Below are 26,782 nucleotides of genomic sequence, written 5' to 3'. Positions count from 1 at the left end.
CTGATTTTAAAGTTACACGTGGACTGAACGTGAAACGTGAAATTTTGCACTATCCGCCGTCAACAAATCTTAACCAGTTACTTTAGACCAAGACACTTATTGTTGTAACAAAAGGCAAAGCGTGATATGTTACACGTGGACTGAACGTGAAACGTGAAATTTTTCACAATCCGCCTTCAACAAATCTTAACCAGTTACTTTAGACCAAGACACTTATTGTTGTAACAGAAGGCAAAGCGTGATATGTTACACGTGGACTGAACGTGAAACGTGAAATTTTTCACTATCCTCCTTCAACAAATCCCAAACCAAGACACTTATTTTTGTAAAAATTAATAACTCCTTAATCAGAAATATAAGTGATTTGAAATGGTTCACTGCAGGGTCTGATCACATTTAAATTAACAGGGTCTGCCCATCTGTCTGTCTGTCAGCACGATATTTCGAAAACCGACCGACCTACGGATTTGAGATTTGGTATGAAGCTTCATTTCTATATAGAAAACGCTGAGTTCTACTATCATTGTTCTGAGATCCATTAAAACTTCGTGCAGTTTAGCTGAGTAATTAATAAGTTTAAATTGGTCTAATACATTGGTGTAAATACATCATACAAGGTGGCATAATGTCTTTATTACATAACCCTAACGGTTTTAGGATAATAAATAAATCTTCCCTGTGCATTTACATATTAACTTGTCAAAAAAAGTATAGTTATTTGTTATTATTATTAGTAATAATATGTTTATACTAAAATAATAAAATCTTTAAACTTCACTAGCAAATAATTATACAATTTATTCTTTATATATTACGAAGACATCCAGTTTGTTCTTATATTGTTGACAAGTTAATATGTAAATACACAGGGAAGATATTTAATATGCTAATATGTAATCTTAACAAAAAGGTACTGAGTTCCCAAAACTCAATTTAGGTAGAAAGTGGGTATTATGACAATTGAAATTGCAATTCACATTTTAACAATAAGACATTAACAAATAATTTAAGCAAACTATTTTTCTCAATTAGTAAATCAAGGAGAATCTTGTTAATTGGTCATGGTGTAATTGTACCTATTGTGATTGCTTTATGAGGCATTCAATTTGAAAGAGCGTTCGTGTTGGAACAATTGTGTATTAGCATACTTCGACTAGTTCAAACAAAGTAATACTCCTCTGTGACATTTTGAAGAACTAGTGTTTTCTTTGCGATATTATTGTATTTTTATTTACTAATTAAGGTACACTGGTTATTACCAGAGTTTTCATGTAATATTTTCGTGTTTATATAACAACAACTGAGTGACAAACGTATGTACATAATTATAAGGTAACTTAGTGACAAAATACAAAGACTTTCATGTTAAATACATAATGAAGTTTGAAGTCTTTTTATTGTACATTAAGGATTTGTAAATTTTAACAACATAATGCATAGTGTAAGTAATTGTGAAACCTAGCGCTGCTTAGTTTAAAGACTTATAATTGTTAATGTATAAAAGTACGTAATTAACAAACATCATAAGCCATTTTTAGCGATGAAAAGTTATATATTGTGCTATTAAAATAAAACTAAAATTACAAACTAACGCAAATAAAAAATAGAAAAATAGTTTATATAAGATTTTTAGAAATATTTGGCCCTTCTATGAAATAAATGCATAAAAAAGTTTACTAGCAGTCAATTTTAAAACGCTATTAGTTTAGTACTTTTTTAACCTTCGAAGTATATGTATAGCAATTTTACAAACAAAATTCTTGCTCGCTTATCTTGTAGTTGTACTCAATTTATTATGCTACTTTTTGCGGTGTTACAAAATATTAAATTATACAGGGTGAGTTAAAAATCTGGATACACCCATATAAATTATAATGGGGCAGAAATCATAATGGCGTTTGTTATGAGGTGTCTTTAGGTACGTGCGCGTCTTTTAGAGCTGTTTGACAGCGCTGGCCGTCTTGAAATCCGCCATCTAGGATATGAGTATAATTTTTTCATGTATTCTTTTGAACTTTTTATACTCAGGGATACAAATGTGACATATGTTTTAATATATATTTATTTTATTTAAGAGCATTAGAAGTCTAACAGGCCACAATTACTCCAAAAATTTTTTTTTCAGATTTGATTCTTGAGTATAATTTAGGTAAAAAATAAAGTATCACATGATCCCTATAAAAATTCGACTCCAATCCAAAATGGTGGATTTAAATATGGCCGCCGTTGTCACCACAACTCGTAAAAGGTGTGCTCAACCTACAGATACCTCATACCGGACGCCATCATGATACATTGCACCGTTAGCATGTTACGTGAATGTATCCAGATTCTTCAATCTGTGTTGTTGACTTATTCACGATAACATTACTTGATGGTAAACAATTTCTGGTTTTATTTCAGGCAAGATTATTGGAGTTTATTGTAAACATGCTTCGACCATCATCACTGTGCACATTCTTGCTGTGTTCCACTATTCATTGGTCGCAAAGTGAAGACATCTCTACTAGTGATAAAATGATCTATAAGAATCTTATCAATGATTCAGATAACGTAATCAAATCCGGTTTGGCTGAAAGATTTTTTCTGCCAAAGACAGATATTGTACTGACTGTCTTCAACTTTAAGAATTCCAATAACTACTGCAGTTTCTACTTCCATATTTCACATGTTATTTATCTTTCCCGTAAGTATACCTTCATAAGGCGTACCGTATGCGGTACATAGGTGTTTGAAAAGTCTGGGTACGGCTTAATATTGTACAAACCATAGCAGATAACATCTATAAACTTTGCACAGTGTCATATGGCTATGTAAACTATTTTTCCTTGCTATTACCATAACATGCCAACCATGAGGTGACGGCCCACAGAGGAAAACATGGAAATCTTAAATGAAAGCATGGGTCGAGTGATACCTCATTTGAAAGAGCGTACCTTGACCTTAAATAGTTGTAACTATTTAGGGTATATGATATATATACCCGGCAAGTGAGAGATCCGGGTTCGACTCCCGGCGGAGCAAGTACTTTTTGTGATTCAATGTTTATTGAAATTATATATATTATATACTTATATATATATAAAATATATATTATATATAATATATATATAATACATCCAAAAATACATTAAAGACCACCAAATCTGAAAAAATCTATGTGATCTCATCCAAATACATTAAAATAAACGCCCCACTCAAACAGTGTTTTCAAAACGTTGTGTTGCTAGCCATCCATGCAATAAAACCACGCTGTGGTAGACCTGCAAAATATGATGCAATCTACAAACTGTTACAAAAGTTGCGTTACGCACAAAAAATATTCTATTGGCCTAGAAGATATCACATGTAAACAGTGAAAATGTAGTCTATAAATTATCCTGTCAACACTTGCCCTAGAAACTACATTGGAGAGAGAGCTCAACTTAGGCTGTGAAACATAGTGCGGTGTTCGACATCAATATTTTTGTCAACCCGTTTGGCGACCAGACCGTCAGTCCAACAATGCTCGGACGTCCACTCTTCTCTTGATCAAATTGTTTGTTCTACCATTTTTTAAATGAATACACCACTTACTAAGAAGATATGAACAAGCAAACATAATGGCTCTTCAATTTTCTATTGGATTAAATTAAGTCACAACAAAATTTAAATCATTATTTCAAACTTCTACAACTGTGTTTAGGAAAGGTTACACATGTTTAATTTTCTTCTTTGATAACCCGTGCAGCGGGGGGATGTTTTGTTTTGTTGTTTCCGCAATGTTTTTTTTCATTTTTAATATTTGTTTATATTTTATTGTATACATGCTTTTGATAATGTTACTGAAAGTAACGAAATATATATATATTTATAAGTATGAAGAAACATGTTTTGTTTTCTTTTATATATATATATATATATATATATATATATATATATATATTCAGAAGGTAAGAAAGTTATTATATAAGTATATATTATATATAATTGTATTACAAGTATATTATTTGAACTAATAATATATTCATTTATAAATATAAATCAAATTTACATTTTTGTATTCTGGAAGTCACCATCGTAGAAAAGGAAAACAATCTTACCTAAATTATTCACTGATACACGGATTTTATTTCGGATATCATAAATAATGTACTTTTAATACAATTCTTTTTAATAGTGTAAGATTTGTTTTGAAATCACTAACGTGCTTAAAATTGCTTAACAAGTATAAAATGTCTGGCAATGTATTAGGATAGTGGTGAACTTTAAAACAACATATTAATAATACAAAATATAAAATACACACATACATCTTTAACTTGATCTTTTTCATGTGTGAACCATAGAATGAACCTATCTTCACTCCAATTGCATTGCAAGACATTATTTTTGAGTTTTATTTAATTGTTTAACCCAATTTTGCTTTATGAACTGAAATATGTTTATCACCCAGATTGTTACGCTTAAGAATGTTTGTCATTCTTTCAGCTCGTATTGAAGCAAGATATGAGAACAGAAAAGTTTACTACACGATTCACGAAGGATCTCAAGTCTTAGTACAATCAGTAATAAATCGTAAGACATTTAGTGGTAGTTTTTAATAAAGTATACAATTTAGGAATGATACCTCTCATTGTATTAGTTATACAAGAGGTAAATACTTTATAAGGATCAGGTGTGCTGAAGTCTGGGGGAATTATTTCAGTTAGTTCGGAGGTCTGCCGCTAGGGATGCGCCACGTAGCTTTGATTGTTAACTTTCAAATATTTACAGCCCGAGCTACCTGAGCCACTCACTCCACAGAGTGCTCACTTTTTAAAATTTATATAATTTGATGAGTTATCCTTGTGTACCTAATACAATCGAAGAAAATACACATCAAATTATTAAAACATAATCTATAAAATAGAATATTAAGAATATCGACTAAAACTATAATTTTTCTTACTTTAATTTCCTATCCAATTAGTATGGTTTTACTAAACAATAAAATATGTCCAAGAAATACTTAAGCAAATAATTTTGTAAAATTATAGGTAATTAAGGAATTTTCTAAACAGAACTCTTTATTTTTATTTTGCCGTTACCCCCTTATCTAGTAAAGCTTGCTGGCTGTGCTTTCTAGAACAAGTTTTATTATAATTTACCTGTCAAATTGTATAATAGTACAAATTTAATTTTCAATAAAGTCTATTAGCTGTTTTACAGATGTCTAAGGACTAGCCCTGTTGCATGTTTTACTAATCAAACAATAAATACGAGTATAAAAATCTATTTTGAACAAATTTAATTTTTGCAGAGTAGCTAGGAAATATTTTATGAAATTTCCAAATAAGCTGATTTTTAGGGAAAGGTATTCAGAGGGCGAAATCAATCGTTTTTTGACAGGAGAAACTTTGATAGAGTTTTGTTTAAAGTACAAATTCGACATTGTATAATGATATTATCTTGCGTGAACCTAACGCACACTGTTATACTTATTGTGTAATAATAACTCCATTTCATAAAGTTGTCTTTATAATTAACATATTAAATAAAAAAACTAAAACAATTTTTTGGGATTAAGTAATCTTCAACGTACAATTTAATAACCTCTAAAACAAATAAATATACACACATGAAACATTTAAACGAATGTTAAGTTTACAGTGACATAGTTGTAATGTTTATTACATTGTAATTGAATACAAATATCCTGAGTAAAAATGACTACAGTTGCAATAAAATATTAAAAAATTATTAGAATTTTTAGATTTTTAAAGAAAAAAAAAATAATAAAGACTAAAGAAAATTATTTTATTTAAATTCTAGGGTAAGTCCTCAATATTCTTCAAATAGATTTGTAAACTTGAACCCTAGTTAAAAATTTAAAATATTAATTAGAGTACACTCCTAAAAACATCACTGTTAGCGATATGCCCACTATAACTTTGGCCGACAAGTTGACTAGCCGATTAATCGGTTGTAAAGCGGTCGGTTAGTCGGCTGACTAGTCGGACAAGCCGATCACATTTCGGGGATTTCCGCTGACGCTTTGTTTACAACTGATTCTCGCGTCAGTTACAACCGCCGCCTGCGAGCGTTTCGGAACCTGTTTTGTTTACTTCACATTGTATCTTGATTTTTGCTTCTGTACAAGTCAAAGCGGTGTTTTTGTGTAAATAAGTATGTACGTGTAAAGATAATACTGTTATTATTAGTGACAGTATTAGTGAAAGTAAAAGTATTCAATTAACATTTAATCATCTCGAAAAGAAAGTTACGTGTATGGATTTCTTTGGGCGAAGGTTCCAGTAAAGTTAAGTGTAACCAATGCTAAATGATAATTTCTTATGGTGGGTTGGAAAAAAGTGCAAATACTATAAGTACGAATAACCATATTAAGTACCGACATCCGACCCTGATACCTCAGTTGGGTTCTGTGATCAAATGTTCGACCACAGACGAATCTTTTCAGTCGTAAATCCAAACAAAAGAAATCCCTACACCAGTAACTGCTCCGTCAACTTCAGTGACATCAAATATCAGTTTATGTCAGAAAAGCCAACAGAATATTGAAGATAGTTTTGGTGTACAATGGTCATATGAAGACTTAAGATCAAGAGACACCAATATTGCAATAAGTGAGATGATTGCACTTGACAACCAGCCATTTGCTGAAAATACTGGTTTTAGAAACTTTATGAGAAAAGTTAAGCCAAAATACAACATACCGGGCAGAAAGTAATTCACAGAGAACATTATTCCCCAACTTTACGAAGGGATTAAATCTGTAATACGAAAAGGAGTGATGAATGCAGCTGAAATTTCAGTCTCTACCGCCATGTGGACAAACATAAATAACAAAAGAAAGTTTTTTTCTGTTTTACAGCTCACTGGTTTGGCGAGTTTTTAATATCACGCAATACTGAAAATGAAAAATTTCCCTGAAACACACACCGCCTATAATATAAAAAAAAAAACTGATTAGAAGAAATTCCAACTTTATGGGATAGTGAGTTATACGATCGAAATTCACGCTTTTAATCGAGACAATGACAAAAATGTGACGAAAGCAACCGACGATTAAATTTTTAAGGGAGTACCTTGTTTATACATACTATATAACTGGTAATCAATAGTGCTTTGAAACATGTTACCATAGCACAAATACTTGTAAAAATCGCGACGAATTGGGGCACACTTTAACAACATTTTCCACAGGATTTTCCGGACATTTGCCATCGTTCAGTGAAACAAAAAATCAGTAACATTACGTTTCGAGATCTGCAATCTGATCTCTTCTTCGGGTAAAGAACTAACCTAATACATAATTAACCCATTAACCCACACAACCTAGGTTGTAATTATGTAATAAAATAAAATATTTAAAAAAATCAAGGTTTTTTGCTGTCGTTCCTCCTACATTTTCTTGACAAATACATAGAGAGTTAGAAGCTAGATAGTCGGTGCTCTTTACCGAATAATCGCCGACTTCGACAGTGGCCGGAAAGTCGGCTTTACCGAAATGTCGGCACAGCCCTAATCACTGTATATCATTATTATGTAACAAAAGGAGAGAGATATTGGGAACACACTATAGTTAGTACATTTAAAAAAATATTCAATTTAAAATTATCTATAAGCTACATCGGTATTAAATCTTTTATAATCAAATTAGTATATTCTAAAACCTCCATTTAAAAATGAGAATATAATTAATTATTTTCAATATTTTTACAGGAGGAACTTTAGCATTGGATGACTGCTACAATTTAAGGAGAGATACCAAACGAATTCAGGCATGTGTAACATGGAGAGATATAAAATGGTATAAAAACCAAGTCTGCATATGCTTGTATGCTCATCTTAATTACGATGATGGTCGCAAGACATCTGTGAAAATAAAATGCTGTCAACTCATAAACCGAGATACCCGTCCTCCTACAATTCCCCCTTCCATATTTCCAACTTCTACACTATCGTCACCTTCGACAAGAGTTGTACCCACCACTGTCCAATCCATTATAATTCCACCTTCCGTAGTAAATAATACCACAGTAACTCCTAATACAGTTACAACCACTAAAGTTGCACCTACTAAAATTCAGCCTACCACAATTTCTTCAGCAACTGAATCTCCTGGTGTAGCTTATCCAGAAACAGGGGCGTCTACCTCAATTCAACCCATTATTCAATTCCCACAAATCACAGTGAATCTGACAGTGGAACCCTACCACCACTTTATTCCCTAACACAAATCAACCTACCACAAATTTCTTCAGCAACTGAATCTCCTGGTGTAGCTTATCCAGAAACAGAGGCGTCTACCTCAATTCAACCCACCACAGTATCTGCAGTGAACCCTACCACTTTATTCCCTAACACAAATCAACCTACCACAAATTCTTCAGCAACTGAATCTCCTGGTGTAACTTATCCAGAAACAGAGGCGTCTACCTCAATTCAACCCACCACAGTATCTGCAGTGAAATCTACCACTTTATTATTCCCTAACACAAATCAACCTACCACAAATTCTTCAGCAACTAAATCTCCTGGTGTAGCTTATCCAGAAACAGGGGCGTCTACCTCAATTCAACCCACCACAGTATCTGCAGTGGACCCTACCACTTTTATTCCCTAACACAAATCAACCTACCACAATTTCTTCAGCAACTGAATCTCCTGGTGTAGCTTATCCAGAAACAGGGGCGTCTACCTCAATTCAACCCACCACAGTATCTGCAGTGGACCATACCACTTTATTCCCTAATATAAATCAACCTACCACAATTTCTTCAGCAACTGAATCTCCTGGTGTAGCTTATCCAGAAACAGGGGCGTCTACCTCAATTCAACCCACCACAGTATCCGTTGTGAACCCTACCACTTTATTCCCTAATACAATTCAATCTACCACAATTTCTTCAGCAACTGTGACTAATATAGTTTCTTTCACAGTTCCTCAGGTTACATCTACCACAGAAATACCATACCTAAATGATTCTGTAACGGAACCTCCAGTTCTGGCTACCACCGATACATGCAATCCGTGTCGTCCCATCGTAATTATTGTTATACCTCGGGGATAAAAACACCTTTTCTTCTCTCTATCAAGACAAATGTTTCGGTCGTTAGGATGTTTATATAAAACGATTGTTCATTACAATTAATGTACCTAAAAGAACACTACATCCCAAACTACGTGAAAACAGATATCGAAAAATATCATACCAAGCTTAAGTTCCAAACATATAAAGGTACGATATAAGAACTTCACAAGTACAATACGATCTCTATAGCCTTACTAAGTTACTAAACGATAGAAGACTAGATGATATTTGAGAATTTAAAGACTGGGTTATGTAAACGATACTGACCCATGATACCGGGAACGGAAAAGATTAAAAAAGAATACCATAATCCGTTATTGTGGGACAAGATTCAATGCGACTACTCAGCGATACACGAGCCACGAAATAGCAAATTGACACTAATCTATCAACCATGATGCTCACCACTCACCAAACCAACCAACATTTGAAAACATCAGTCGACTGGTTTTTCTTCAACATCACACTAAATTGATGTCAATAAGAAAATAATTTTCATCTACCAAGAATACTACACACATTATGAATGAGGAATTGCTGAAACTTCCACAATTACAAATAAATCTAATTCAATTGCTACCGTATTAATATTTAATTTACCATTTGTAAACACATGAGTACTTGATTCTTCAACACTGTATAGTATTTTATACTCTGTAATATATGTTATAGTTATGTAACGTTTTTACTAACTGCAGAGCACATGATCCGATCTCTTTACTGGCTATCCAGTAATTCAGCGTCAAATAGATCAGGACAAAGTAGTGTACTTGTATTTCGTTTGGTAAACCCGATTGCAATGTTCATAATTGCACGGTTAATTGCTTTTTTTTGTGCCTTACTCCAAATAATTAAGAACGCTTTGTGTACTGAAAACACGATTTTTTTCTTAATGTACTAAATGAATGAGCAACATTAACAGAAAAGGACAAAATATAATAGTAAGATGGTTCAGTTATGAAACCTTCCAAAATCATATCAACGGGTAAAAAGTACTAAATAACGGGTTTCATTATACTCATTGCTTTCTTGCCAAACGATGGCACTAATTATAATAAGTGAGTAGAAATACTGGCTTTTTACAGGAGTTTTATATACTTTAGAAATCGTGTGCATATGGTTCACTTACCAGAATGACTATGGGTTACTCCAGGAGTCAGAAGCCCTATTTCCGCCATACATAGTTTGAGGAGGCGAGACCTTGTTTGGAAGCAAATTAAGCCACTGGACCATGTCTGTATTACATTAAGATTTGGCATGGATATTCAGTGAGTAATTTCTTGACCAAGGAAACTATCTATTATAGCTTTCTTAATATTAGTTTTAAAACTGTTATTTCTGTCATTCGACCTGCAATATATTAGCGATTCTCTATTGGGAACCATCTACAGTTTTTATAACTTGTTAAAAGATTGATATAAATGTAAAGCCTATAAACAATTCATCAAAAATATTCACAAAATATACGCTATAAATAACTTTTATTTTAGATTGTGTACGCAATATTTGATTAATACCTTGTATGTGTTCTGGTACTGAATGTGACAAAACATATATATAAATAAAATGCCTTGTAGCCCCAAGGATCAGGATTGCTTGCATTAGCTTTCCTGTGGTAAAGTGAGATGACATGTGAGCACCATGTATGCTTGTATGCGGAGTTAAATATTCTACTTCAACTTATCATAAAACATTGTGTGGAACAACGGAATCTATGTCCAAGGATATGCAGACGAAATAATCCTTATGGTACAGGGAAAATATACAAATGTTGTTGTTGATATCATGAATACCAACCTTCAACATGTACACAACTGGTGTCAGGGAGAGGGACTGAAAGTAAATCCCTCTAAGACAGTAGTTGTACCATTCACTAGAAAAAAGAACCTAGAGTCTCTTTCTAGGCTGAAACTCGCATCCACTCAGCTGGAGTGGTCAAAGACAGTCAAATATTTAGGACAGACTCTAGACCATAAGCTTACGTGGAATGATCATCTTAATAATATCCTGCACAAAGCAAAGTGGGCGCTCATGACGTCCAGGAGACTTGCAGGAATATCATGGGGCGTAAAACCCATATAGCACTATGGCTTTACAAAGCAGTTGTAAGGCCTCAAATCACTTATGGTTCATTAGTCTGGTGGACAAAGGTGAATCAGGTAACTGCCAAAGCCAAGCTTGAAAGCTTACAAAGGCTTGGTACAATCTTTGCAACCGGAGCATTCAGGAGCAGTCCCTCAGCGACCCTCGAGGTGGCTTTAGGACTTCTACCTCTTGATGTCCATATAAAAGCTGAAGCGCGTAAGTCAGCTTATCGGCTGGTGGTTGCTGGCTTGTGGGAGGAATGGCGCGTCTAACGCGAGCCATGGCGCCATCACTGAAGCTGTAAACCCAAGCGCTATTCTCGAAATGGTCTCCGACATAATGAGAACGGAGTTCGTATTTAATAAGCCATTCTCTGTTGACTTCTACTCCAGAGATGAGTGGAAATCGCAAGATATAACATCCCAACAATAAGAAAGAGCTTTGTCTGGTACAAACGGATGGCTCGCTTATTAAGGGTAGAACTGGATATGGAGTGTTTAGTTAATCCCCTAGAACTGCCCTTTGCGGCAGTTTGGGTCGGAACTGCTCCATATTTCAAGCCGAAATCTATGGTATCCTAGCCTGTGCCAACCTAGGCCTCACTAGAGGGTACCAGGGAATGAACATCTGTATAATGTCAGACAGTCAGGCAGCTCTTAAAGCTCTTGACTCCAACAGCATCTCATCCATGCTTGTGTGGGAGTGCTTTAACACTCTCTGCAAGCTTGGATCACGCAACTTTGTGCGTCTTGGTTGGGTACCGGGCCACACAGGCATAGGTGGTAACGAATGCGCCGACAGGCTTGCCAAAAGCGGAGCAAGCATGCCATACACCGGTCCAGAACCGAGTTGTGGTATAAGCAAGTCAGCCGCTTACCAAAGTATAAACAAATGGTCCAGGAAGACACACGACCGCTTGCGGTGGCAGAGTCACCAAAGGACAAGCACTCGGCAAAAGACTGCTTGCTGATTCTAGCTCCGGCTTCTCACCAGATGGCTGATGGGGCTGGGCAGGGATCGGGTTAAGCAAGTGATTGCCTTGATCACTGGACACGGCCACTTCAGGAAACACCTAAACACTCTAGGTTTACGACATGAGGACTTGGAGTGCAGACTCTGCAATAAGTCTGAAGAGACTGCAAAACACATAATACTGGACTGTGAGAGACTGGGAGCAAGGAGAAGGGCTCTTTTCGGTGATAAACAACCAGGCGACGAACCAGATGCTAGTATCGGGGAAAAGCTTCTTAGCCTAATTAAGGGCACAAAGATAGGCTTACCCCCTCTAACATCAAAGGGGCACACAATAAGCTCAGGTTGACGTGTGAGGATCTGTGAATCCACCCCAATACCCCAAAGCAAAAAAAAAAAAAAAAAAAAAAAAAAAAAAAAAAAAAAAAAAAAAAAAACATTGTGTGTGGAACAAAATAGAGAAATAATTGTTTTGCAGACTGAATTAAAAGAGTCAGTGCTGATTGTTTACATGTAATAATACAAAAAGTACAATCATATAAATATTAACTGTGTCTAATAAGGTACCCGGAAACTAGCCTACGAGTAGTTGAAAGAAGTTTTAAAACTCACAAATCTTGTTTAATACCGCAATGTTCTTAAACATTGACGCATTGGATGGCCTTTCAGACTAGCATCACATTTGAACCTACCAGTGGCACGTCTTTATGAACGCGTTATTTCCAAATACGCAACAATAACAATAAATGTCACTAATTTACGCCCATTGTTATTTCTGGATGCTCGGAATATTTCGCTTCGTTCACTTTCTCAAATCTGGCCGTGACCTGAAAACGATGGTGGGCGTGGAAACCCGAGATGGAATGTGAAATGAGGCACACTTTGATTATGCGTAAAAAGAGAAAATCTGCCTACAAAACATTAGAAAAAACTAAAACCGAAGCATGAATAAAAAGCATTTTGTTTGAATAAGAAGGGTTGAGCACGTGTTGTAATTGTTAACAGGAGTGTAAGAAACCAAATTAAACTCCCGTGCGTTTAATTAAAATGTTTTACTCATTTAAATAATATACGCACTTGTGATATTTCTGCAAAAAAATATACTACATACATCAGATATGTACATACAAGGCTTATATGGCTTAAAGCTATTATAATGTAACAACACTGATACCTACGGATAATCCCGTGAGTAAGACCAAGCCATATAAAGCATACCGGATAGCCTCACTTTGTACCAAATAGCATGCCTCACTTTATACCGGATCACGTGCCTCACTATCTACAGAATGGAATGCCTCACTTTATACTGGATCACTTGACTCACTTTTTACCGAATCGCATGCCTCACTTTCTACCGGATCACCGTGCCTCACTATCTACCGAATCGCGTGACTCGCTTTCTACCGTATCCCCGTGACTCACTATCTACGAATCGCATGACTCACTTTCTACCGAATCTCCGTGACTCACTATTTACCGAATCGCATGCCTCACTTTCTACCGGATCACGTGCCTCACTATCTACCGAATCGCGTGACTCACTTTCTACCGAATCTCCGTGACTCACTATTTACCGAATCGCATGCCTCACTTTCTACCGGATCACGTGCCTCACTATCTACCGAATCGCGTGACTCGCTTTCTACCGTATCCCCGTGAGTCACTATCTACAGAATCGCATGTCTCACTTTCTACCGGATTTCCGTGACTCACTATTTACCGAATCGCATGCCACAGTACTACACGTACCTCACTTCTACCGGGTCAGTGCCTCACTTTTACGTCAACCACACAACAATATTATAGAGACTGTTCACTTGTGATTATATTGTTGTAAATATTCGAACGCACTTACAAATGAAAAAGTAGCACTCAAATAATCATTTAAAATTATTATTAATCCAATCAACCACGAACGACTGTATGATATTACAATTATTATACATTATATCTTAAGATTTTTTGAACAATAAATCAAATTGTGATGTACTTATAATAGTAATTAATTGATAACGTTAGCCTTGCTATCGTTAGTACTTAGTATTCGGTTTGCATACTTTAAAAGTTGAACTACTTTAATAACCAATTTAAGATAAAATATTATACCTAAAACGAACACATGCATAAGTGTATATTTGGCATTGTGAAATTAACTTTTTAATCTACAGAATTAAAAATAAACACAGATTAGAAGCAAAATGTATATTCAACTTGAAGTGTATTGAACTTTGTACTTGACATTTACCATTCTGTCCTGATGGGTTATCGTGCACAATTGAAGTGATTAAATCACATCAATGTTAGCTAATTAGCACTGGGTTAAGTGTGCACCTACTATGATAACTTTATTAGGCATAGAATTTTAACAAGCGTTCAGACGAGAAATGGCATTACCCTAAACAACATGGTATTAGACCGAACAAACAAGCACCACACAGTAAAATAGTAGTTATTTCTTATCAAGGTAATTTATTTTTTTAATTATTAAATACTAGAAACATGTCATTATTAGTTACTTATACATATTTTATGTGTTTATTTAACAAATTTGAGTGACACGTATTTATAGATCAGTTCAGTGACCCAAAATACTTTTCGTATTCAATTTATATATACAGTTCGTTTATTCTTTTGATGGAAATGAAGTCATGTAATTTTAATTTATGTTTCAAAGTGAAAAAAATATTTTTTATTTTTATAAAATATACACCTATGTGACCTCCAAAACAATGCATATATAACAAAACCAGTGTATTTGCTAATTTAAAGTTTTAAGCAATTATAATTCAAGCTTTTATTCAATTGTAAAAATATGTTATATATAAAATGTTCAGTCCAAAGTATGTATACAACTAACACTTTAGTGCCAATAATTTATCCCTGTCATATAAATGTTATTCGTTTAGCATTATTGATTTACTATTTAAATTGATTTTTAAAATAGTTTTTGAACGTCACTTATTACAACATGCAATGCCAAATAATAATAATTAAAACTAGATTTCAAACTTTTCTCAACAAACGTGACTTTTTAAACAATATATGTTTGTTTAGCAGGATTGTTTGTGAACATGCCTCTGTTTGTGACACTGTTGCTTATTTGCACAATTGATTGGACCCGAAGTAGAGAAATTCCTGTCAGTCCAGAGATTATCAGTCGAGAACTTCTTAACGATCCAACTAATCCAGTCGAATCCGCTTTGGATCAAAGGCAGTATCCAACATATCCCATGCCTATAGGCATCACCTTAAGTGTCTTCAATGTCAAAAAGTACAATAATTTCTGCAGTTTCTGCTTTTATATTTCGCAAATTACTTATCATACCCGTAAGTATTTTTAGTTTCACAAAGTATAGTTTTGGCTCAGTAATTTTAATAATAACTACACATTTCATACATTGACCAGTAATTTCTACAAAAGTGAAAATAAAGTAATTTCTAGATACTTTACACATGTAATACATAGAGGTATAAATAATGTATAGCCTAACCCAATTTTGATATCTTATAAAATGTCCAATATTTCTTAAAATTACGGTATAATTATGGTTAAACTAAAAATGATATAATAATGTTTATTATTATTATATCAAATTTAAGACGCATTTTGAATTTTAAGAATAATTTTGTACAGCACTGATAGTATGGCTACACATTAAGTTGAAACTATCATAAAATATAACGATAATTGTTATTTGAAAGAGTTTCGCCATAAACTGGCATATAAACAAAGTGGCCAGCTAGTATTTTTTTCGCTAAAAATGAATTTCCTTATAAGACGATTACAATTATTTAAAAAACGTATCTAACGGGTTGTCTTTAAAATAATTTAAAATAAAATAGAAAAAGTCTTTCAGCAGCCGGTAGTTCACATGATCTGTGTAATAACAATTTACAATACAAATTATACAATAGCAATCTTTAATATTCATATACACGCTCGTGGGATAACTAAGCAATTGTTATCTGGAAGGGAATGCTAAGCTCTGCATGCGGTAATAATGAAAGATTTATAAAATATTTGCTGTAATGGCACGGAATCCGCAGCATAGACGATCCATTGCGGGGTTTTCTTACGCTTCCATTGTTACAACTAAATTTGAAATGGTCCACAATATATTTTAAGAAACCCACTTTTGAAAATGAAATAAAATAAATTCAAAGTTTTAATGTGTCTCAAAGTATTTAATTTTAATATTGATATGTGAATATAGCATGAGATGATCATATTTTCGCAAATAGAAAAATAATCTAGTGCGATAATTTTAGATTTCATAGATCTAGTAGCTCAAACAGTCGTGTCGTTAATTACAAAGTTTCAGCGATTAAAGTATGAAAATACAAATTTTTCACAAATAACAGTTTAATATGGAATTTTACATTTTCTTCAATGAATGCATTGTTAATTAAAGTTAGGTTGAATGAAACAATACCTGAATATCTAGCGTGTTCTGTACCCACGCTATGACAGTACCCACGGTATTTTGTGGTGTGTTGTAGGCTATGTCCATTAACACTTTTTTAGAATGGCGGCTTTCTAAAGGAATTTGAGTAATTTACGGAATTTAGTTAAATTTTACTTAACACGGTGTATTTTACGCATACAACAATTTTATCATGCATACAGCCCAATAAAGATCCAAAATAAGTGATTTTATATCTGAAAATATTTATATTTTATTCACGTACTTATAACTAAACAGGTACTTAAAGTCTTAAATAGATACTTCCAAAAACGTATTGATATACCAGCCATTAAAGAGTCATAAAAACCCTATAAAGATTCTCAGTTTTGTACATAACCTAACAAAATATTAACAAATGTTTAATGCATTATTTCCAGATAAAACTACAAATAAATGCCATCCACTTTCTATATGTGTTGGAACACATATTTTACGTTTAGATATTACTTTAAAAGTGCAATATCGCCTTACGAAGTAAAACATATTGCTGTGATATAAGTCTTAATAATAACTGTTATTCTTTCAGCTTGTGTAGAAGCAAGATTTGAGAACTCAAGAGTCAATTACAAAATATCAGAAGAATCTCACGTCTTAGTACAGTCATCAATAAATCGTAAGATTTATAAATATGTGGTAACGGCTTTTTATAAAATTTAGAAATAAGAAAAAGAAATTCATTTATACATATTATAAAATATACTACTTAAACGTTATAGTCTAAGTAAAATATCGGTGATCCATTAGAGTGCCAATTAAATCTAGTTTTTCCTATTATAATTTCCCTACTTTAGTATCCTACATTAACGTTCTACAAAACCTTTTTATACTTTATTTACTTTGAAAAAGGAGAAGCCGTTCCTCCTTTTAGCCTTAATCTCTCCATCCTCATGGACCACTGGCCTTTGCGAGAATCTTATTAAATAGAGTAAGGGAGAGAGTTGATGCAGTACAAAGTACAAAGTTCATAGTACTAATAAAAGTACAAAGGTCACAGGCAGGTTGGACCTACGGTAACTCTAACTCGGACCCAAAGTCCGACGTTTCAAACCACTCTGCCTCTCCGACTTAACCTCGTTATTAGTACAATAGTTTCAATTTTAATTTCCATTTTATGTAATGGTATATTTTAAGAAATATTCATTTCATTTCGGATAACCAAAACAACGGATTGGTCGGTGCAAATAGTGCTCTTACCAATACTAAAACATTTAATTTTAATAAATGCAATTTTTAAAATTATCACAACTTAGCTTAGTAATGGTAGGATAGATGCCAATTTTAAAGTTTGGATTTGGAATTATGTCCGGAATCCTTTTATAAGCCAACGTGGAGTTGGTTCTGGATAATGAGATAGGATCGACTGCAAAGATTATAATTTTTCAAAAAACCATAAATTATCTCACATTTGCAGTGTGATATTTTCGTGCTTATGCCAGTTTTCCAAATGAAGCTCCTCTCGAAGGCCTTTAAGACACGTCATAGTAAAACGAGCTAGTTTATTGAGATTGAGTCTTCTTCCAATGATCATTACTTTCCTCCAGTTGATAGTGAACATTTCGGTGTTTATGTAATTTTTCCGAATGAAATTAGAGTTGGAGGCAATGTGGAATATCCCTAGAGCAGTGAGACGGTTTAGAATACAAACATTGTGAATATAGGATACAATATATCTTACCTGTGTAAGTTGCAAATAGCGTTTCTCTAGAAGGTCTTTGTAATAAATATTACATTGAACGTAATAGTCTGCCGGGATTTATTTTCCTTCCAATGACCATCAACAACCCTAATGATGCTAGGAAAAATGTCATTGTTCGTAGTTAGTTTCCGAGTGACATCTCTGTTCGAGGCATTATGTGTCCTAGAGCAGCGAGATTGCATAGAATGCAGAAATTATATTACGAACGAACAAAGAGTGAGAATGTAAATCCTGGATAGGTTCGAAATTAATTCTCTATATTTGTTTTAAATTTGGTACCGTATTCACAAATTTGTGAAACTTTTAATTACTTTTTCCCCAGAATAAAACGACTCTATCCTATTGCAGTAATGTTTTTGTTTCCAGTACTTTTACACGTATATTTAGTTGCTTGATATCGATTTTAAAACAAATGTATATTATGTTTCATGCATACATATGTTTATTTATTTCATGTTTGTTTAAATGTATTGTATATGCAATACACAATGTTTGTCTTTATATATTTGACATTCTGCAAATTGTTGAAACTGTATTTAGTGGTTAAAAAAAATACCTATTCGAACAGGTGGAATCTACTAGTGCTGATATCTAATACAATCAATTGAAGTCAAACCTTCAACTTTTATCTGTTTGAAGTGATTAACCGGTAACAAACTAGCTATATTACTTGCATCTGTATGAACCCTTAAAAAAACATTCTTCCACCATTGCAACCAATATTGTGGGATGAACAATAAGCCTGAGAGATGTTAATAATCTATATTACTGTGAAACACAGTTGATTGATTTGTAAGCGTTTAGCATAAAATATTCAATTATAACTTTTAATATAGAATTACCTACAGTGGAAAGCCTTTCTACATGTCACAACTTCAGGTATTAAATTTGGTTTCAAAAAGTAGCAGGATGGTAAATATATATATATATATATATATATATATATATATATATATATATATATATATGTGTGTGTGTGTGTGTGTGTGTGTGTGTGTGTGTGTGTGTGTGTGTGTGTGTGTGTGTGTGTGTGTGTGTGTGTGTGTGTGTGTGTGTGTGTGTATACTCACTACACTGCGCGCGCTGTACACACTATACAGTTCAAATAGAATAATTTAAAACAGTTGTATAATTAAACAAGTATGCGTAAAACATTATACACACTTATTTAAAATTTGAAATTATGTAACTAAATACACCTGTAAAAATGCTGATAGCAAAAGAGGAGTAAACAATAAAAAGGCAATTTATTTTAAGTAAAAACATAAGTAACTAAATTAAGATTTCATATAATTTTTTGAAAATGGTGCCAAATTTAAGATAATTGGACTACATTGGGTATAATATAATTCGTTCAGTTTTAAGCACAGAAAAACTTGAGTACGAAATAAAAAGTTATTGATATAAACTATGTAAACCTATATACGTGGGAGGAAACTTTTAGGGGCTTTATTTTTAACTAACAATTAGTGGTTTATTAGTTTTGTCTGAAACAATTAATATTTTAAGTCCTTTTTGGATTGTAAGTATACAGTCAAAGTTATATCTAGTTTAAATCTGTGATGAAAAGATCACTTTCTTGCTCTTTGCTTGCGTTGCATCCATTTAGATAAACCCTGATGGTTACTAATCTCGGCATTGTCACACTCTCAGTAGATACTGCCACCGAGAGCAGTCAGGTCAGGTGTTACTGCATCTGGTCGAATGTACTAAGTTTATTATCACATAGATACGAGTTGAACAGAGCTGTCTCTAATCAGCTGTTCCTTGTCTACTTTTTCCAATTCTACGTTAGGTTCGAGAATACTCGTTGTGGTTTGCTTTTGTATAGTTTTTAATTTTTTAGTTTGCAGTTTAAAAATATGCTTTTGACTTGTTTCTGTTGCAAAGAACCCATTCAAAATATTATATAAACTTTTTCATTGATTTATCTTATTTGAAAATTTTGTTCAGTGTAGTTATTCTCAGGATCATTACATTTTTGCTAGTTTTACAATTAATCCAAGCTTAATCAAAGAAAAATAAAGGTAGTTTTAATATCTTTGTTTTAAAATTACCAACTAATTAGTTTTTTTTTCAATTTCGTTACAGAAGGAACTTTAGCGCTGGCTAACTGCTACAACGTAAAGATGGATACGAACACAGTCCACGCGTGTGTCACCTGGAGAGATATAAAATGGTCTAAAATGAAAGTTAGTTTGTGCTTGTATGCTCTACTTACTTACAGTGATGGAAGTAAGAAATATGTAAAAATACAATGCTGCGAGCTAATGAAACAAAATAATCATCCGACAATTCTTCCTACCACTTTTCCCACCTCCTCAGTGTCTTCGACAACAGTTATACCTACCAATGTTCCTTCTACTACAATTATTCCCCCTGCCGTAGACACTACCACTACAACAACATTTTCTAATACAATTACTCCCACTATAATTTTATCTACTACAGGTTCTCCAACTACAATGTCTCCTATCACAATTCAAACTACCACGGTTTCTCCTGCCATTGTTCCTTCAAGTACAGTTTCACCTACTACTGGTTTTCATACTACAATTATACCTACAACAGTTTCTCCAGAAACTGGATCTCCTAGTACAGTCTCTCCAACTACATCGCGGTTGACTACAGCTCAATCTACCACACTTTTACCTATCACAGTTTCTCCAGAAACTGGATCTCCTAGTACAGTCTCTCCAACTACAGCGCGGTTGACTACAGTTCAATCTACCACACTTTTACCTACCACAGTTTCTCCAGAAACTGGAGCTCCTAGTACAGTCTCTCGAAACACAGCGCGTTTGACTACGGTTCAATCTACCATACTTTTCCCTACCACAGTTTCTCCAGAAACTGGATCTCCTAGTACGGTCTCTCCAACCACATCGCGGTTGACTACAGCTCAATCTACCACACTTTTACCTATCACAGTTTCTCCAGAAAATGGATCTCCTAGTACAGACCTTCCAACCACAGCGCGTTTGACTACAGTTCAATCTACCACACCTTCCTCTACCACAGTTTCTCCAGAAACTGGATCTCCTAGTACAGTCTCTCCAACCACAGCGCGGTTGACTACAGTTCAATCTACCACACCTTCCTCTACCACAGTTTCTCCAGAAACTGGATCTCCTAGTACAGTCTCTCCAACCACAGCGCGGTTGACTACAGCTCAATCTACCACACTTTTACCTACCACAGTTTCTCCAGAAACTGGAGCTCCTAGTACAGTCTCTCGAAACACAGCGCGTTTGACTACAGTTCAATCTACCATACTTTTCCCTACCACAGTTTCTCCAGAAACTGAATCTCCTAGTACAGACACTGCAACCACATCGCGTTTGACTACAGTTCAATCTACCACACTTTCCTCTACCACAGTTTCTCCAGAAACTGGATCTCCTAGTACAGTCTCTCCAACCACAGCGCGTTTGACTACAGTTCAATCTACCACACTTTCCCCTACCACAGTTTCTCCAGAAACTGGATCTCCTAGTACAGTCTCTCCAACCACAGCGCGTTTGACTACAGTTCAATCTACCACACCTTCCTCTACCACAGTTTCTCCAGAAACTGGATCTCCTAGTACAGTCTCTCCAACCACAGCGCGTTTGACTACAGTTCAATCTACCACACTTTTACCTATCACAGTTTCTCCAGAAACTGGATCTCCTAGTACAGTCTCTCGAAACACAGCGCGTTTGACTACAGTTCAATCTACCATACTTTTCCCTACAACAGTTTCTCCAGAAACTGGATCTCCTAGTACAGTCTCTCCAACCACAGCGCGGTTGACTACAGTTCAATCTACCACACTTTTACCTATCACAGTTTCTCCAGAAACTGGATCTCCTAGTACAGTCTCTCCAACCACAGCGCGGTTGACTACAGTTCAATCTACCACACTTTTACCTACCACAGTTTCTCCAGAAACTGGAGCTCCTAGTACAGTCTCTCGAAACACAGCGCGTTTGACTACAGTTCAATCTACCATACTTTTCCCTACCACAGTTTCTCCAGAAACTGAATCTCCTAGTACAGACACTGCAACCACATCGCGTTTGACTACAGTTCAATCTACCACACTTTCCCCTACCACAGTTTCTCCAGAAACTGGATCTCCTAGTACAGTCCCTCCAACCACAGCGCGTTTGACTACAGTTCAATCTACCACACCTTCCTCTACCACAGTTTCTCCAGAAACTGGATCTCCTAGTACAGTCTCTCCAACCACAGCGCGGTTGACTACAGTTCAATCTACCACACCTTCCTCTACCACAGTTTCTCCAGAAACTGGATCTCTTAGTACAGTCTCTCCAACCACAGCGCGGTTGACTACAGTTCAATCTACCACACTTTCCCCTATCACAGTTTCTCCAGAAACTGGATCTCCTAGTACAGTCTCTCGAAACACAGCGCGTTTGACTACAGTTCAATCTACCATACTTTTCCCTACAACAGTTTCTCCAGAAACTGGATCTCCTAGTACAGTCTCTCCAACCACAGCGCGGTTGACTACAGTTCAATCTACCACACTTTTACCTACCACAGTTTCTCCAGAAACTGGATCTCCTAGTACAGTCTCTCCAACCACAGCGCGTTTGACTACAGTTCAATCTACCACACTTTTCCCTACCACAGTTTCTCCAGAAACTGAATCTCCTAGTACAGACACTGCAACCACATCGCGTTTGACTACAGTTCAATCTACCACACTTTCCCCTACCACAGTTTCTCCAGAAACTGGATCTCCTAGTACTGTCTCTCCAACCACAGCGAGTTTGACTACAGTTCAACCTGCCACACTTTCCCCTACCACAGATTCTCCAGAAACTGGATCTCCTAGTACAGTCTCTCCAACCACAGCGCATTTGACTACATTTCAATTTACCACAGTTTCTCCAGAAACTTCATTTCCTAGTACAGTCTCTCAAACCACAGCGCGTTTTACTACAGTTCAACCTGCCACACTTTCCCCTACCACAGATTCTCCAGAAACTGGATCTCCTAGTACAGTCTCTCCAACCTCAGCGCGTTTGAGTACAGACCAATTTACCATACTTTCCCCTACCACAGTTTCTCCAGAAACTGGATCTCCTAGTACAGTCTCTCCAACCACAGCGAGTTTGACTACATTTCAATCTACCATACTTTCCCCTACCACAGTGTCTCAAGTTACATCTACCTCAAAAATAGTATACCTTAATGATTCTGTAACAGAAGCACAAGTTGGGACATCACCCAGTACCAGGGATCCAGAACCAACTACCATTTTTCCATCTTCTATATTTCCACACACTACAGTTCCTCCTACTTCAGTTCAATCTACCCATAGTCCATGTACCACAGTTCCTCAGGTTACGTCTACCACACAAATGCCACATATAAATGATTCTGTAACAGAAGCACAAGTTGGGACATCACCCAGTACAAGTGATTCAGAACCAACTACCATTTTTCCATCTTCTATATTTCCACACACTACAGTTCCTCCTACTTCAGTTCAATCTACCCATAGTCCATGTACCACAGTTCCTCAGGTTACGTCTACCACACAAAAGCCACATCTAAATGATTCTGTAACAGAACAGCCAGTACTGGTTACTCCTGATACTGATAATCCATGTTGTCCCATCATAATTATTGTTATACCTCGTGGTAAATAAACGCCTTTTCTTCTCTCCAACACGATAAACGTTTAGCTCTTTATAATGTTTAAGTAAAACGAATTTTTTATTATAATTAATCTAGCTATTAAAAGACCACAAACCAATATTACAAAAACGTTCCCTACTGAAATCGTAAACTTAATGATCAAACTACGGAAAACCGGATACGGAATTACTTCTGGTGTTCTAAAGAAATGAACATAAAATATAATGTAAGAGCTGCAAAATATCATGTCAAAATGGTAAAATTGTACCAATCTACAATAGCAAAACTTCCAGGAATAGGCCAGTAAACAATACTATAGATAGTCCGTTATACTATGATTAACGCCGGGTTAAAATCTAGAAGCTAAGATATTTTACTTAATCAAAATATCAAAATGACACCTAGCAACCAACAAGAGACTTCACCTGACTAACAGACGAGAGCCTCGATCTAATGGTCCTTCAAAAAAATCACATCAGAATGAAATAAATCTTAACAGAAGTTTTATCTGCCAAATATACTAAATAAAGAACATCATTTGAACATTTGAAACTACACATCAATCTAAAGTACACATTTTATCTCTTTTTATTCTTCGTAACTACAGGTTGCATTATTCTTCTTAAAGTATAACTATATAACATTTAATAAACTGTAACCTTTGATATAATTATTCAAACGTATTGTACTAAGTAACGAGTAAGAGTTCCTTTGCTTTTTCGTTTTATTCTATCAATCGGCATCAGACGGGCCGATACAAATAATGTTATTCGTTAGGTCAAAACGTTTAATAAATTGTTCGAAAATATAGCATTTGTATTCTTTAGTACCTCAGTCAGTACTTCTCTCTATTAGAAACACTAATTAGATGTTGTTTCTGCACCTCTGTACTATGTTAGAGTAAAAATAACTCATAGGGAGTCGAATACTGCGATATGCTAAAATGTGACTGTAATAATGTTTGATTCCATGAATATAATTGTGTGTATTTTGAGTACTTAATATCATGGATTTTAAGAGAGATAGAAAATGTTTTTAGAAAGGTAACGTAACAAAACTAGGATTAGTACAACAAAATCTACCTATATAATTGTATTAATTAAGTTAACAGGTTACTGCCTGTATATTTATTCCCAGAATTCCTAGCGGTCAGATTTTCCCATGCGCCTTCAAAATGTAGTCAAAGTTGTACTACTTTGCCTTTTATATGGGTAGTGCTAGCAGTTACCCGCTGCTTTGCACGCAATTTACTAGGCGTTGTATGTGTATTACCACTGCTGGGTCGAGTGAATTATATTTCCGACGCCAATATTGAGTTTGTATTGTTGCCACGATCAAGAAAGTAAGTCTAAAAGTGCATATTTTTTGCCATTGTAAAAAATTTGTTCTTAGTATTTTTTTGTTTTATATTAAATTTTATTTTGCCTTATTTCAGGATCAATAAAATATATATCGTAGATTAGAGAAGCCTACTTCTCTGAAAAGACAACTTAGACGGGTTTCATAACAGTATTTAAATTTATAGGAACAATTAGATAGTAAATTTGTATTTTATATCTAATTTTATATTAATATTGGCTTAACATTTACAGTTAAAAGTACATTAACAATTACACCATTTGCGTGTTTATTTATATACATTTATTGTAAGTTAGATGACTACTTACCTAATAGCTGAAATTTAAAAAACGGTGTGACAACTAATGGTTATTCCTACACAATAGTAAATGTAAACAAATTTAAAGTGCAGGTTAAATTATTTAAACATATGGTTGTCCTGGCATAAATCAGTCAATGTTTACACGGAACAGCTGATTACATTTAACAGGATCTTTCAATTAATATTTAATAAATTTAGAGACTAAGATGGGATTTTCGCTGCTACAAAGACCAGGCGTATCCCGGACGGATTTTTTAAATAAGAATAGACTTATATTGATCCTAAGGATCTTAAGAAAGTCCATGTTAAATTTCAGTACAATCGGTAGAATAATCTACGCGTGAAATCAAAACAAACAAAGGCACTTTCGCATTTACAATATTATGAGGATGTAATATAAAAATGATAGTCTGCAGAAGAACGAGTCAATTAAAGATATTTTCATTATTACAATTTTAACAAAGTGATTAAGTAACATACCTCCATGATAAATTTAACTCTCTGAATTAGTTAATAATCATTTGATATTTGTATTTGTACATTTAGAAAACGCATTAATAAACAGAATTTGGATTTATAATTTTTAGTTTTGTAACGATACAAAGTTAGAGTTACTAACCGCTTTTACCCACATTATCCTATATAGAACCCCTCGTTCATAGTTACAATAAGCTACAGCCAGATGTGAGTTAAAATATGTATATGTATTTAATCTAAAACATTGCTATTCTGAGTAAATATAGTAAATGAATCACGACATATTCTACAATCTGAACGTGTATTCAATGTCCGTTGTATAGTTTATTAGTGTTTATTTTATAATTTTAATAATACATAGGTATATATTATGTATTCATAACAAAAATGTAGTACAAATTAACATTATTTATATAACCGTATTTTAAACAGTAACAATTGGAAAACCCCCGCTTATTACATTCTGACCACACCATAATTTGTATACGTATTAAAACAATGAACGCTAAGTCAAATGCTAATTAACGAATATTATTTAGTTCAATGAAAGTTTGTGAATAACTTTTCTTGCTTCTAAGTTGTAAAAATAATCGATATAAAAATATGTTTAATGTGTTAAAATTGTCATTGGTTACGGTTTAAATAACCTAAACATAAAAAATTGTGGATTGTGTATGAAAATAAATGCATG

The 26,782-nt window shown here is 34.4% G+C and overlaps 2 protein-coding genes across 2 annotated transcripts; both read left to right on the top strand.

The window, feature by feature from the left end:
- Positions 1 to 1,171: 1,171 nt before the first annotated feature.
- On the top strand, positions 1,172 to 8,216 carry LOC124355916. Its single transcript, XM_046807068.1, has 4 exons — positions 1,172 to 1,313; positions 2,404 to 2,686; positions 4,471 to 4,557; positions 7,705 to 8,216. Exons 2-4 carry the CDS (start codon positions 2,431 to 2,433, stop codon positions 8,214 to 8,216), a joined length of 855 nt encoding a protein of 284 aa, XP_046663024.1. The 5' UTR covers positions 1,172 to 1,313; positions 2,404 to 2,430.
- Positions 8,217 to 14,531: 6,315 nt separating this feature from the next.
- Positions 14,532 to 24,762, top strand: LOC124355088 (mucin-2-like). Its single transcript, XM_046806031.1, has 4 exons — positions 14,532 to 14,601; positions 15,192 to 15,464; positions 17,130 to 17,216; positions 20,391 to 24,762. Exons 2-4 carry the CDS (start codon positions 15,209 to 15,211, stop codon positions 23,963 to 23,965), a joined length of 3,918 nt encoding a protein of 1,305 aa, XP_046661987.1. The 5' UTR covers positions 14,532 to 14,601; positions 15,192 to 15,208; the 3' UTR covers positions 23,966 to 24,762.
- The last annotated feature ends 2,020 nt before the right edge of the window (positions 24,763 to 26,782 follow it).

Source organism: Homalodisca vitripennis, chromosome 2 (genome assembly GCF_021130785.1).
Source record: "Homalodisca vitripennis isolate AUS2020 chromosome 2, UT_GWSS_2.1, whole genome shotgun sequence".
Taxonomy (NCBI): domain Eukaryota; kingdom Metazoa; phylum Arthropoda; class Insecta; order Hemiptera; family Cicadellidae; genus Homalodisca; species Homalodisca vitripennis.
The sequence above is the reverse complement of the archived record's forward strand: the minus strand, read 5'-3'. Positions and strand labels throughout refer to the sequence as shown.

What these genes read in the sequence shown, in the direction of transcription:
- LOC124355916 (XM_046807068.1), top strand. Translation starts at nt 2,431, where the DNA reads ATGCTTCGACCATCATCACTGTGCACATTCTTGCTGTGTTCCACTATT. An exon ending in ACATGTTATTTATCTTTCCC is followed by an intron (nt 2,687 to 4,470) that starts GTAAGTATACCT and finishes TCATTCTTTCAG; the next exon opens with CTCGTATTGAAGCAAGATAT. An exon ending in AGTACAATCAGTAATAAATC is followed by an intron (nt 4,558 to 7,704) that starts GTAAGACATTTA and finishes ATATTTTTACAG; the next exon opens with GAGGAACTTTAGCATTGGAT.
- LOC124355088 (XM_046806031.1), top strand. Translation starts at nt 15,209, where the DNA reads ATGCCTCTGTTTGTGACACTGTTGCTTATTTGCACAATTGATTGGACC. An exon ending in GCAAATTACTTATCATACCC is followed by an intron (nt 15,465 to 17,129) that starts GTAAGTATTTTT and finishes TTATTCTTTCAG; the next exon opens with CTTGTGTAGAAGCAAGATTT. An exon ending in AGTACAGTCATCAATAAATC is followed by an intron (nt 17,217 to 20,390) that starts GTAAGATTTATA and finishes ATTTCGTTACAG; the next exon opens with AAGGAACTTTAGCGCTGGCT.